Below are 15,007 nucleotides of genomic sequence, written 5' to 3'. Positions count from 1 at the left end.
CTTTTCATGTAACTTTTACTGATAGAATTCAGACCTCCCCAATTGTATTTCAGATGCAAACCAACTTTGTGAATACGGGGGTAATCGTCAGTCTTGCCTTTCTGCTTGTTCCTTCAGCCGCCCCTATCAAGGAAGGCAGGTCTCATTGTGGTCAACTATATCAAATTGGAGTCTCAATAATTCACAGATAACAACTGCAAGAAATGTAAACATTAATCTCAGGTGCCCATCTGCATGCTCAATGTGGACTGGGTGACTGGAAATTGGAGAATATTTTTATGGATTTGGGAATGAGAAGGATCTTGAAGATTGCTGTAGCATAAGGAACAGCGTAACTAGGTTGAAATAACAGCAATTTCTTTTAAAGTGTAAAACCTGCTTCCCATTCCACTCAGCAATACCAATTTATTTTTATTATTTTTACTCTTTTTGTAAATCAAATGGTGCTGTATAGTGGCAACACTTTTTACTATCTCTTTCTAAATATATGGCACAATAAATAATAAATAAACTAGTGATTAGTACACTTTTATTGGATTCTATATTACAGTTTAAAGGCCAAATTAAATATTTCATGATGCACTAAGATAATATTCCAACATTGTAAATACATCAAGCTCAACATTGATACAGCTTCATCTGCTGACTGCCACTTTATTGATTTTCATGTACGCCAGAAGATAATGGAACTCAAAAGCTGAATTGCCATCACAATTATTTTTCTCATTTCAAATAACTAACTCTATACTTAAGAATACATGCAATTGTTTTGAGAAGATAGGATTATTACAATTAATATTGCGTAGATTATTTGCAGTTACTTTGGGGATAAAAACCATTAGGGTAGCCTACAAAATTAAAGTTGTAACAGGTAGATTCGTAGAAATGTGCAACATGAAGGTGGTCATTTGGCCCATTGTGTCCATGCTGGCTGACAAGGAATCCTCCAGCCTCGCCACACATTCTGGCACAAAAAGTGGACACCCAAGTATTTTTCTTAAATGAGGATTTTCACCCTTTGAGACAGGGTGAGTGAGAAGAATGTTCCCTCCTGCCATATATCTATGAACTCAATTATGGAACCCTTCAACCAAGGGAACTTGGGCCTTCCCATCCACTCGATCCAAATCCCTTATTTTTAGATACTTGATTAGGTTTCCTCTCAGGCTTCTCTCTGGTGAAGGAAATAGCCCTGGACAATCTTTCCTTATAACTAAAATCCTTCAGGCCTGCCAACATCATTTAAATCTCTTCTTTATGAACAATACATTACTACTAAGGAAGCCAGTGTGGTGACCAGAATTGTACACAGTTATACAGCTGCAGCTTAACTAGTGTTTACATAGTTAAACACACTGCTTTACATCCCATGCTAATAAAGGCAAGTATCCCATTAGTATTTAGTATTTAATTTACCGCCACATCTCTTTTAAGTATCCCATGCACCTTTCTGACAACTTTATATAACTTTCCAGCTATCTTCAAGGACATGGACAATAACTAATGTTCTCTACAGTATCACGAGAACACAAGAATTAGGAGTAGGTCATTTGACCCTCAACTGGTCTGCCATGTGACAAAATTATGGTTGGCTGACCTGATTGTCACAACTCCTCTCTATGATCCTACATCCTTTAAGTTACCTTCTCAAATTGATCTGATAACCACTGCAGATACTTCCTTACTGTGGTCAGGCACAACGTACATCAATTGAATTAACTGATCTTTCCTGAAGTGCACTTACATTCTGTAATTATTTCATAAAGAGCATTTCAATCTAAGCATCAAAGTCAATCTTGAAAGACTATGATGATGAAGTAAAAATCCTATAAAGTTTGCAGACCTATTGGCGTTTAGCCCCTCTGAAGTGAGTTGATTACTTAGTTTATCCAGGTAGTGCAATACAGAAATATTGACCAAAGTCTTTACGTTAGTGTTGCATATCTGTGATGTATTTAAGAGTGACCCTTTATAAATCACTGAAAATCTCCATTAGATTTATAAAAAAATGAAAATGGCTGATTAAAGGCCTTTAAGTGACATTGTATTTTGATGGTAGCAACTCTCTAAGTGTCAAAGGATTACTCTGGCAGGAAAAAGCAAAGTTAGCATCAAAGGGCTGTTAATTTAATTGTATTTCTAAAAGAAAATGGAGTTGCAGGTTGACAGGGTGGTGAAGGAGGCATTTGGCAGACTTGCCTTCATTGGTCATTGCACTGAGCATAGGAGTTGGGACATCATGTTGTAGCTGTACAGGACATTGGTGAGGCCAATTTAGGAATACTGCATAGGAAAGTTGTTGTTAAACTGGAATGGGTTCTGAAACAATTTACAAGGATATTGACTGGATTGAAGGGTTTAAGCTATAGGAAGAGGCTGAATAGGCTGGAGCTTTTTTCCCCAGCAATGGAGGCTGAGGGGTAACCTTATAGAGGTTTATAAAATCATGAGGGACATGGATAGGGTGAATAGCCAAGGTCTTTTTCCCAGGGTAGGGGAGTCCAAACTAGAGGGCATAGGTTAAGGTGAGAGATGAAAGATACAAAAGGGAACTGAGCAGCAGCTTTTTCACGTAGAGGGTGGTGCATGTATGGAACAAGCTGCCAGAGGTGGTGGAGGAGGCAAGTACAATTACAACATTTAAAAGGCATCTGGATGGGCACATGGATAGGAAGGGTTTCGAGGAATATGGGCCAAATGCTGGAAAATGAGGCTAGACCAGTTTAGGAAACCTGGTTGGCACAGACGAATTGGACCAAAGAGTCTGTTTGTGTGCTGTATAACTCTATGAACAAATCCATTTTAAGAATCTATTTGTGGATATGAAAGATCCTGACAATCTTGTTTATGAAATATCAGAAGTATGCCACCTTTGGTCACGTGCTGGCTTCAAAACAATTGCAGTGTCTAGGACAATGGAATTATTTGGTTTTATTTGATAGTATTGATCTTACGGGGAAAAGAAATTGCATTATGAACAGTTCTCTGTTTTGGGAGAACATTGATAAGAAGGTTTAGAATAGGTTGCCATCTATAATGCTTTGTTTACAAATGGAATGCTAGGATTCCTATTTTTCCTAAACAGTATCTGAGAAAGCAGCAAATCATCAAAAATTAAATCATTTTCTTCGACAAACTGACACAGTGGTCTTATTTTCAAAATATTATGATTTATAGATTCTTCAATACAAACAACTGTAATTGGCCAAAATTGAATGACAAAGAGTCCTTCAAGCTCTCATGTTTTAGTAATATAAGGAAAATATATTAATGCATAGACAGCTTAATTAATGCACTTTAAAAATCAGCTTCACCTATCTCAATGAAGCCCAGAAATCCTAACAGTGCTCAGTACTTTTCTCAAAAAAATGTCTTGTACAGAGAACATCTGATAAATGGTTCGATGTAAATTCCCTCTTCTATCTCCAAAACCTTAGGATGGATATTATTTTGCTTCAAGGTTCAGTTTCTCATAATGTAGTTACAGTGGTGTAATAATTCTAGTACTGGATGTGTAATTCAGTGATGCACAAGTCAAATCCTACCATGAAAAGTAATTAAAGGTGAATTCAATATATTTGGTTATTCTGTGATCAGAAGAAAAAGAATGACTAATTAAACTAATTTTCATAAGCGAACGGATGGCCATCTGGCACATTTAACAGGTGTAATCCGAATGTGACTCTAATTCATACTATGATACTTGATTCAGTGCCCCGAATTAGCTCAGCAAACTCAATTATTTATATAATCATGTTTAAGACATATTAATAATTCAAATGGGGTCAGGCAACAAATGAATCAATATTTCCCAAATGCTGAGAACCACAAAATTCAAATTAAAATGAATCAAACTGCGGAATATGAATCCAATCAATCAATTAATTATTGGAGATGTTCCTTTTCTGCAGTAAATGTGACAATCCACTTAAAGGTCAAGATTAGTTGTACGCTCTACCTTTTCTATACATTAGATTGGTGAACTAAAATCTAAGCAAAACTTACACCTATATACTCTCAGGGACGATAAGCCAAAGATTATTTAAAAAATGAAAATGATAGATTCTATACTACCATGCAGTTTTTTGCAATTAAGACATTTGTTAATACGAATATTAAGCAACATCTGAGCAGTGAATTTCCGTTGCTCATAAAAAGATTTGTCAGTAAGCAAAGGTTCACTGACATACAGTATGATGCAGGATAAAATACTACTTTTAATTCTATTCAAATCATCCATTTTTGGGAAGGAATAGCTCAGGTTCTGGTTCATGCAAGGATAACAGATGGATCAGCAATGGGTTAAATAAACTACCTTTGTTCTACACTTGGTTATGCTCAGTGCAACAAAATTGAGTTGTGCATAATCTAAACACGTTATAATTCATTTCTTTTATGTTAAGCAAATTGCATTTGAATTCAATGGCAACATTAGGGGAAAATATCAAGACTGTGCAGTTATTAATTTATCACAGTCTGAAGGTAATTGGGATTAGATTAGCACAGATGGCAATACAATGTTTTCAAATAAATTTATTGAAAATTGCAATGTTCAGCATTATGCTTTGGTTCCTGAGGAGGAAACATTCCAATTCTACAGACTGACTGAATGGTACACAATATACTGATTTCTGCCGACAGATAACAGACATAATACACTAATGATAGTAATTGGAATGATATGTGAGTTTTTATGTCACTACTGAATGGACCAGAGTTAGGTTAATTTAACGCTGCCAAGAAAGTGGGTTGTTCAGTTGTAACTTGCACACATGGTACAAAATAATTGCGTGCATACACATCATACATACACAGATAAACCAGGTACCTTACAAGGAATGGACTAAGTAGCATGCCTTCTTACATTACAACGTGATGACTGATTCTGATGAAATACACATTGGATACATGCACAAATATCAAAATCTTGGCATTGCATTCTATCCACCTTCCAATTTGATAATGCATTATTAGGTTAGTATTTCTTAAATTGCTGTTTCTGACTGAAATTGCTTTTACATAATATTATTTCCCATCTAAATTATTTCAATTAATTTTCACAATATTTGGGAGATGTTTTAACATTTTGAAGTTATGTAAGGTCATTTACTGAATGATAAACTGGTGTAATATATGGGCTGAAATGATCAACACCAAGAATCTTGTTTGATTTCTCAGTAACTGAATTTCATTCTGACCATTAAACTGAATCGTGGAACCAAGATCTTTAAAAGCACAGTGCTAGAGAAGTAGGTCTTCTCTCTTTCCACCTATACTGTCTTGACAGTTTTGGTTGTTTCATCCCTTTAAAGGGGAACCCAAACATTGACATGATTTTAATGCATTTTAGCAACAATGCTGAATCATATTCTTAAAAAATCATAACATTACTGAGCTCATCATTAATCACACAGCTATTTGTAGCAGATCTGTGTTAGAGTATATTTACATACAAGTATTGTCTGCAGGTAGAAAGTACTGATGTAACTTTATCCTCCACATTCCAAGCAAAATGACAAGAACACATTGAGAAACCTGAGGGGAACTTAAAAGTGGGAGCACTTCTCATTAAATGGAAAGAAGTCACTACTTTGAGAGAAACTTATTTCTGTTTTGAGAGTAAAGTGAAGGTTCCGTTTTTTTTTAAGATTCCCTGGGATTATTGTTCAATCATCTGAAAATTTTAAACTGCATCAGTCCACAAAATGTTAAAGGTTGAAATGATATAGAATGGTCCCAGTTCTACAAAATGTATTGGTAAATATATAGAATTTTAACAGCAAATAATCCAACAGTACCAATGTGTGTGCGAAAGAGGATCTGATAAAGAAAATTTCAAAATTAAACCCTAGACAATCATAGAGAGACCTCAAAAGGTACAACATTTCTTCAATATAATGAAACAACTCAAGTTTGTGCAAAGTAATAGATTTTGCATCACAATCCTATACAATTCAGTTACTAGCACTTTGGATGCCAAGTATTATGAAAGATTTTCTTTGGTATCCAATATTGTGGTTACAAGGGAAAACCAATACCATGCATCGTTGATGGAGGTTCTCAAAAAAGAATATTTAACAATTGAGTCTTCCGAACAAACTGAAGATGGCATGTGAAAAAGTCATTACGACAATTTTATGAAGTGGTCACAGGTTTATCAGCATTTGTACGGCACAAAGGGCTACATCAGTTATTACTAATTAAGGTCTTTCAAAAAGTCAATGTCATAAACACTATCCATAATCGTAACATTTGAGTTATAAATTTCACAGAAAAATATCTGCATTAAAAGATTCTGAGCAATATCTTGAGACAGTTTGTCATTTTAAAAAAAAATCTTGTTTGACACCTCATCTACACAGGATATTGCATAAGGTGTATGGAATCAAGCTTATGTGAATGCAAGGAAAAGGACAAGTGTAAGGTTTGTTTTAAAAACGTTTGATTTGATTATGCAGCTGTTTTACTCCACCATACAAAATTTGATTAGCAGGGAACATTCCCTCAAAGGCTTTTTGACAGTAAAATGCACAACTTCACTATTAAATTTAATGTTGAATAACATTTGTCTCAGCCTAGTATCTTTTGACAGACATACCCCAAGCTATTTATTCTTCTAACGCTCTCCAAAGTATATTTTGCGACTGAAATGTGATAAGCTGTAATGTTAGTAAAATGTTGTTAAAGTACAATACAGCAATTGGAAAGTTTGTGACAGGCAGACTCATCTCCTCCTCCTCCACTGTAACTCTGCCAGGTTCTCTTCCTCAAACACACCATTAATGGGGGGAGAAGCCAAGTTTTGCCAATTCACTTGCATGCCTTCTAACTGACTGAAGAGCAACACTAGTGATGGAGAACAGCAAGTTAGCAGTTAGATCAACTGCAGGAGGTAAAGGGATTAATAAAATGAAGGGAACTGAAGGGCGGTTCATGCCCTTGAAAGGAAGTAACAATTTGTTATATAACAGAGGGCAACAAATTGCAATTATCATCTTAAGGAATGTATAAATACTGCTAAAACTTTGCCAGGAAAAAAGGTCTGAATTCCCATTTGGGTTTTCTTTTTTCATGGAGTCTCCAATCTTTTCTGGATGCTTGCTTATTTAATCTCAATTACTTTCTTTGCATGCAAACAATCCAAACATTTTCACTCACACTTAAAATTTTCATTTACCTAGTAAAACAGATTCTGACTGTGTCACGAAGCCGTCGAGGGAACTAAGTTATCAAGTAACTAATCAATGAATAATACTTTCATCCAAAACTTAGATATCTGAGCTTTATGAACCATAGTGCTTTCAGTTAGGTACGTGGGATTTTGGACTACAGCAATATTTAGATGTACCCTTCTGTTCACACACTCCCTCCCTATAAATGCAGTAAGCTACTCCACGGAGCTGTTTGATGGTAATAATTCAGACTGAATGCTACAAGCTTCAGTGTTAGTTTCCACTTGACTATGTGTAAACATGGGTGACTGTACCTCCTCAGTCACACAAACACAAACTTCAGTTGAGTGCAGAGTCTCTTGGGTTGGGCAATCAGCCTTTGCAGAAACATCGGCAGTGTAATCTTTGCTTTGATTATCTGGGGAAATTTTATTTAAGGATTGCATATCTTCTTCCTTTTCCCCAATCTCTTTGCTGTTGCCATCTTGTGAGGTTGACTGAACACTGAGGTCATGAACCTTTTTGTTCAGATCATTCCTTTCAGTCTGAAGAGCACGACACAATTTTTCCAAGCGCTGAATCTTTACCTGAAGGCTTTCAAATTCCTTGTCACGCAGGGTTTTCTAGATTTAATATTAAAGAGTTAGGTAAATCAAACTATGTAGCTCTGTTTAAAAAAAAATCATTTTGCAAAAAAAGAGGGTAGGTTTGCTACTTCTGGGCAGTAAAAGATCATTTACACATGACTCATATATACTCTGTGCCTCACAAGGAGGAGGATGGAGAGAAACAAAAGTAAGCTACTATAATGACAATAGATTGCCTCAGGTCACTGTTGCAATGGTCAAAGTCCCACACTTCAACCCAATTTTCAGTTTACACACACAGTGCCTCATGGGCTGGTAGCATACAGGATAATACACACTAACAATCCAGAGGCAGGGACTAGAACTCTGGGGTGCGAGTTCAAATCTCATTACTGCAGCTTGTAGATAAAAGTCAGTCTCAGTGACGGTGACCATAAAACTACCAGGTTATTGTAAAAACAATCTGGCTCACTGATGCTCTTAGGAAGGAAATCTGCCATCCTTACCCTGTTTGGCCCATATGGAGCTTCAAAATAAAACCAGATGCACTACCCAGAATCAACCTACGCACTGGAAATGACAAGACACACCCTCCCCTCTCCTTATTACTATCTGGGATTGGTACCAAAATTGGGAGAGCTGTCTCAGATGAAACAAGCATTAGCCAGACAGTCACACTCAATCAATCATTCTTTACAGCTAATGTTCTGGATTCCTCCATCACCATCCCTAGGTATGTTTGTTTTATTCATTCATGAAATGTGGGTGTCATTGACTGGACTAGATTTTATTTCCCATCCCTAATTACCACCGAGAAGGTGTTGGTGAGCTGCCTTCTTGAACCACAGCAGTCCATGTGCTGTAGGTACACCCACAGTGCTGTTGGGGGAAGTTGGGAGGGCAGTTCAAGCATTTTGACCCAATGATACTGAAGGAATGGCAATATATTTCTAAGTCAGAATGGAGGATGACCTGGAGGGGAACTTGCAGGTGGTGTTCCCATGTACCTGCTGCCCTGATGCTTCTAGATAGTAGCGGTTGTGGGTGTGGAAAGTGCTTTCTGAGGTGCCTTGGTGAATTTCTGCAGTGCATCTGTAGATGGCACAAAGTGCTGCTACTGAGTATTGGAGGTGATGGGACAATGTTTGTGATCTGTAGAATCACACAGTGCAGAACAGGCCTTTTGGCCCTTCAAGCCTAACAAAATATCATAGTCACACGTTCCAGCATTTGGCCCATAGATTTGATTCTTATGATATTTCAAGTGCTCATCCAAGTACTTTTAAAATAGTTGTGAGGTTTCTCATCTCAACTACTCTCCCAAGCAGTGCATTCCAGATTCCCAGCACCCTCTGCGTGTAAGTATTTTCCTCAAATCCCCTCTAAATCTCCTGCCTCTCACCGTAAAATGATGCCACCTTGTTACTGACCCTTCAACTAATGGGAACCGCTGCTTCCTATTCGCACTGTCGATGCCCCTTGATCTTATATATCCCAATCAGTTCCCTTCTGTACTCCAAGGTAAGCAATCCAAGCTTCTCCAGCCTCTCTCCATCGCTAACCTGCTCCATCTCAGGCAACATCCTGGTGAATCTCGTCTGCACCCCTTCCAGCGCAATCACACCCTTCCAATAGTGCAGTCACCAGAACTGCACACAGTACTCCAGCTGTGGCCTAAGCAAAATCCTATACAGCTCCCTGCTCTTATAATTTATGCCATGACTGATCCATGCAAGCGTCCCATCCGCCAACCGCCTTCAGCGATCTATGGACAAGCGCCTCAAGATCTTATGGACATCTAAGCTTCCTACTGTTGTGGCATTCACTGAGTACTCCTTTACCTTGTTACTTCTTCCAAAGTACATCATCTCACACTTATCAGGGCTAAATTCCGTCTGCCACTGGGCAGACCATCTGCCCATCTGACCAATCCACTTATATCTTCCTGTAACCCAAGGCCTTCTTTACTGTCAGCCACCCAGCCAATCTTCATGTCGTTCACAAACTCACTTATCATCTCTGAACATTTTCTTCTGGATCATTTATATATATATAATGAACAATAAGACATCCATCACTGATCACCATTGGACACTAGGCTCCAGTCACACAAACAGCCTTCTACCACCACACTCTGTCATGTTCCACTAAACCAATTTAGGATCTAACTTGCCAAGTTATCCTAGATCTTGTGGGCTTTTAGAAGACCATAAGACATAGGAGCAGAAATTAGGCCATTCAGCCCATCGTGTCTGCTTCACCATTCAATCGTGGCTGATAAGTTTCTCAACCTCACTTTCCTGCTTTCTCACCATAACCTTTGGTCCCCTTGATAATCAAGAACCTATCTATCTCCGCTTCAAATATACTTGATGACCTGGTCTCCAGGCATTCTGCGGCAATGACTTCCATAGATTCATCATTCTCTGGCTGCAGAGGTTTCTCCTCATCTCAGTTCTAAAGAGCCTTCCCTTTACTCTAAAGCTGTGACCTCGGGTCCTAGTTTCTCCTGCTAACAGAGACATCTTCCCATCCATTCAGCATTCTGTAAGTGTCAATTAGATCCCCTCTCATTTTTCTAAACTCCATCAAGTACAGACCGAGAGTCCTAAAATGTTCCTGATATGTTAAGCCTTTCATTCCTGGGATCATTCTCGCGAACCTCCTATGGACCTGCTCCAGGGCCAGTACATCCTTCATGAGGTATGGGACCCAAAACTGCTCACCATGCTCTAAATTTGGCCTGACCAGAACCTTATAAAGCCTCAGTAGTACATCCCTGCTTTTATATTTGAGTTGACTCAAAATAAATGCGAACATTGTATTTGCCTTCCTAACTACTGACTCAATCTACAGGTTTATCTTAAGAGAATCCTGGACTAGGACTCCCAAGTCCCTTTGCATTTCAGATTTCTGAATGTTTCTCCCCATTTAGAAAATAGTATGTGTCTCTATTCTTCCTACCAAGTGCATGACCTCACACTTTCCCACGTTATATCCCATCTGCCACTTCTTTGCCCACTCTCCTAACCTGTCTAAATCCTTCTGCAGAGATAGCAGGAACTGCAGATGCTGGAGAATCTGAGATAACAAGGTATAGAGCTGGATGAACACAGCAGGCCAAGCAGCACCACAGGAGCAGGAAGGCTGATGTTTCGGGCCTGGACCCTTCTTCAGAAATGGGGGAGGGGAAGGGGGTTCTGAAATAAATAGGAACCAGAAACTCACCTGGACTCACAACATAAACACGGTGGCTACTAGAGCAGGTCAGAGGCGAGGAATCCTTCAGTGAGTAACTCACCTGATTCCCCAAAGCCTGTCTACCATGTACAAGTCAGGAGTGTGATGGAATGTTCTCTACTTGCCTGGATGGGTGCAGCTCCAACAACACTCAAGCTTAACACCATCCAGGACAAAGCAGCCTGTTTCACTGACATCACATCCACAAACATCCACCCCCTTCATCACTGATACTCTATAGCAGCAGTGTGTGTTATCTACAAGATGCGCTGCAGAAATTCACCAAAGATTCTTCGACAACACCCTCAAAACTCATGACTACTTCTATCTAGATGGACAAGGGCAGCAGATCCATGGGAACACCACCACCTGCAAGATCCCCTCCAAACCACTCACCATGCTGACTTAGAAATATATTGCCTTCACTGTCACTGGATCAAAATCCTGGAATTCCCTCCCTAACAGCATCGTGAGTCAACCCACAGCACAAGGACTGCATTGTTCAAGAAGGCAGTTAACTGTCACCTTCTCAAGGACAAGAAGGAATGGGTAATAAATGCTGGCCAGCCAGTGACTAGAATATAAAAAAATCAATTGAGGGTGGAACTTATAAACCATTCTTTCCTGTAACATGATAGTGATTCGTAAGTTTTTACAATATGTGACTTGGTTTGTTTGGGGCATTTTAATTAGTATTATGGTTTGTTATATTTAAGTCAAAGGATTGGATGTTGTGGATACAATGTCAATCAAGCAGGCTGCTTTGTCCTGAATGGTGTCAAGCTTCTCAAGGCATCTGTCTTTGGGATGAAGCAAGGGAGATCAGTCAATACTGCAAGGTGCCAAACAATTGAACATGCAAAACTGAGACATTTTTACTTCACTATTGCAAGCCATACAAATTTGATTATACTAAATAATTCTGTGCAAGTATCTTCCAAACAGATTGCACAATTGCTGGCTAAATACTGACTTTCTGCACAGCTGACATGTTAACTGTTTACTGGGGTAACCCTTATTTAATTTTTTTGTGCTTTTACATTCAAAAATGAAGGAAGCTTTATTGAACTAAATGCTTTGCAGTGGTATTTCCCTTGACACTTAATGCATTTGCTAATGCTACCTTCTATTTTGCGCAGCAGACAATGATCACTAAAACACTCTGGTTTCCAAGGCAATTATTTTCTTCACCTAGAGTTATCCTTTCACTGTTCTGCACTACAGTGAATGTCAGTGCACTACGTATTCTCACCTAGGTTGCACCATTTCACTGTGAACTTTTCTGGAAATTGCTGGCCGGCCTTCTTTTTGGCACGAGTGTCCCAACTACCAAATGTACTCATTCAGCCTACTTCCAAGAAAGAAAACTGAGTCATGGATATTTTTTGCCTTTTTCCCCCCCATTGCCTATCCCATTTGCCCTTCTGCCTTATTGTAAGCCCAGGATGTTGAGGCTAATTGTTGTTCTTTTAATTGCACCCTAGCTGAAAATGGATAACTTTTGTTACACTGCAAATAAATTCATCAAACTCTTTGGGGAGCTGAGCAAAAACCCTCTTGGGTGCTAAGAAATAAAAGCTGGGGTGCACGCAATACTACCTGTCCCTCCACCTATCTTTGTATCATCTGCAAACTTAGCCAGAATGCCCTCAGTTCCTTCATCTAGATCATTAATGTATAAAGTGAAAAGTTGTGGTCCCAACACTGACCCTTCTGGAACACCATTTGTCACTGGCTGCCATCCTGAGAAAGATGCTTTTATCTCCATTCTCTGCTTTCTGCCAGATAGCCAATCTTCTATCCATGCTAGTACCTTGCCTCTAACACCATGGGCCCTTACTTTACTCAGCAGCCTCGTGTGGCACCTTGTCAAAGGCCTACTTGATGTCCAGGTAGATAACATCCATGGGCTCTCCTTGGTCTAACTGGCTCGTTACTTCCTCAAAGAATTCTAACAGATTTGTCAGGCATGACCTGCCCTTGATGAAACCATGCTGACTTTGCCCTATTTTACCATGCACTTCCAAGTGTTCAGAAATCTCATCTTTCACAACAACCAAGGGCAGGCTAATTGGCCTGTAATTTCCCATCTTTTGCCTTACTCCCTTTTTAAACAGGGGGATTACTTTAGCGATTTTCCATTCCTCTAGGACCCTCCATAACTCCAGTGATTCCTCGAAGATCACCCCTAACACCTCCACTATTCTCTTCAGATATCTCTTTCAGAACTCTGGTGCGTAGTCCATCTGGTCCAGGTAATTTATCTACCTTCAGACCTTTCAGTTTTTCTAGCACCTTCTTGGTGAAGGCCACCATACTCAGCTTTGCCCCTCGACCCACTTGAATTTTTGGGATGTTATTCGTGAATTCCACCGGCCCAATGTCCACATTTACCCTTTATATATCTAAAGAAGCTCTTGCAATCTTCTTTTATATTATGGCTACCTTACGCTCATGTTTAATCTCCTCCCTCCTTATTTCTTTTTTCGCTGTCCTCTATTGGTCTTTGTCAGCTTCCCAATCCCCTTTGCAGCATTATATGCTTTCTCTTTTGCTTTTATGCGGTCCCTGACTTACTTAGTCAGCCATGGTTGCCTCATCCTCCCTGTACCATGCTTCTTTTTCCTAGGGATGAATTTTTGCTGTGTCTCCTGAATTACTCCCAGAAACCCCCACCATTGCTGTTCCACTGCTTTTCTTGCGAGGCTTCTCTCCCAGTCAATTCTGCCCAGCTCCTCCCTCATACCTCTGAAGTTGCCTTTATTCAACTATAATACCGTTACATCTGATTCCACCTTCTCCCTCTCACATTACAGAGTAAATTCTATCATGTACAGTCACTGCCTTCTAAGGTTTCCTTCAGCTTAAGCTATCATATCAAGTCTGCCTCATTGCACATTACTAAATCCAGTATTGCCTGTTCCCTAGTTGGTTCAACCACAAGCTGCTTCAAAAAGCTATCTCGTAGATATTCCACAAATTCCTTTTCTTGCGGTCCACTACCAACCTGATTTTCCCAGTCCACCTGCATATTGAAATCCCCCACGATCACCGTAACTTTGCCTTTCGTACACAACTTTTCTATCTCCTGGTGTATCTCGTGCCCCAAATCCTGACTACTGTTCGGAGGCCTGCACATAACTCCCATTTTGTTTTGTTTATCTTTGCAGTTCCTCAACTTTGCCCACACAGATTCTACACCATCTGACCCTACATCATTTCTCCCTACTGATTTAATTTAATTTCTTACTATTAAGGCAACCACGCCCCCTCTGCCCATCTGCCTGTCTTTTCGATAGGATGCATATCTTTGGATATTTAGCTCCCAGACCGGATTCCCTTGTAGCCACGTCTCAGTGATGCCCACCACATCATACCTGCCAGTTTCAATCTGTGCCACAAGCTCATTTACCTTATTACGTATAGTGCGTGCTTTTAGATATAACACCTTCAGTCCTGTATTTACCATCCCTCTTCTCATTGTTATTCATTTATCCAGTGCGTCTGAAGTTAGATTTCTAACCCTTTCCAAACATTCTGTCCTATTTTGTGTTCTGGAGACTTCTATAACCTCCCGAGTTCTCCTTTCTTTTCATTTTTTTCATACTTTTCCATGTAGTTAAATCTAACCCCACAGACGTTAACCTGCTACTTTTTTTCCCATTGGCATTATACTTCTTGGTGTTTTACCATTCCCTTCCCTCCCACTTTCTAGTTTAAAATCCTGTTGACCAGCCTATTTACCATTTTCACTAGAACATTAGTCCCAGCTCGGTTCAGGTCGAGACCGTCCCAGCCGTACAGAACCCTCCTGTTCCAAAACTGATGCCGGTGCCCCATGAAAAGGAACCCCTCTTATCTACATCACTCTTTTAGCCACATGTTTACTTCCCTTATTCTTGTGTCCTTATGCCAACTTGCACGTGGCTCGGGTAATAATCCAGAGATTATCTTCTTTAATCTGTCTCCCTTGTGGGACCTTGCCAAAGGCTTTTTGAAATCTGTATA

At 39.4% G+C, this 15,007-nt stretch overlaps 1 protein-coding gene across 1 annotated transcript in view; it reads right to left on the bottom strand.

Moving 5' to 3' along the window:
- Positions 1-4,518: 4,518 nt before the first annotated feature.
- Positions 4,519-15,007, bottom strand: part of txlna (taxilin alpha) — an 84,632-nt gene continuing 74,143 nt past the window's right edge. The window contains exon 10 of the mRNA XM_048613034.1: positions 4,519-7,795. Within this exon, the coding sequence (XP_048468991.1) occupies positions 7,388-7,795 (408 nt within the window). The 3' untranslated portion in view covers positions 4,519-7,387. The remainder of the gene's footprint in view (positions 7,796-15,007) is intronic.

The sequence above is a fragment of the Rhincodon typus genome, chromosome 27, assembly GCF_021869965.1.
Source record: "Rhincodon typus isolate 14 chromosome 27, sRhiTyp1.1, whole genome shotgun sequence".
Lineage (NCBI taxonomy): Eukaryota > Metazoa > Chordata > Chondrichthyes > Orectolobiformes > Rhincodontidae > Rhincodon > Rhincodon typus.
The sequence above is the reverse complement of the archived record's forward strand: the minus strand, read 5'-3'. Positions and strand labels throughout refer to the sequence as shown.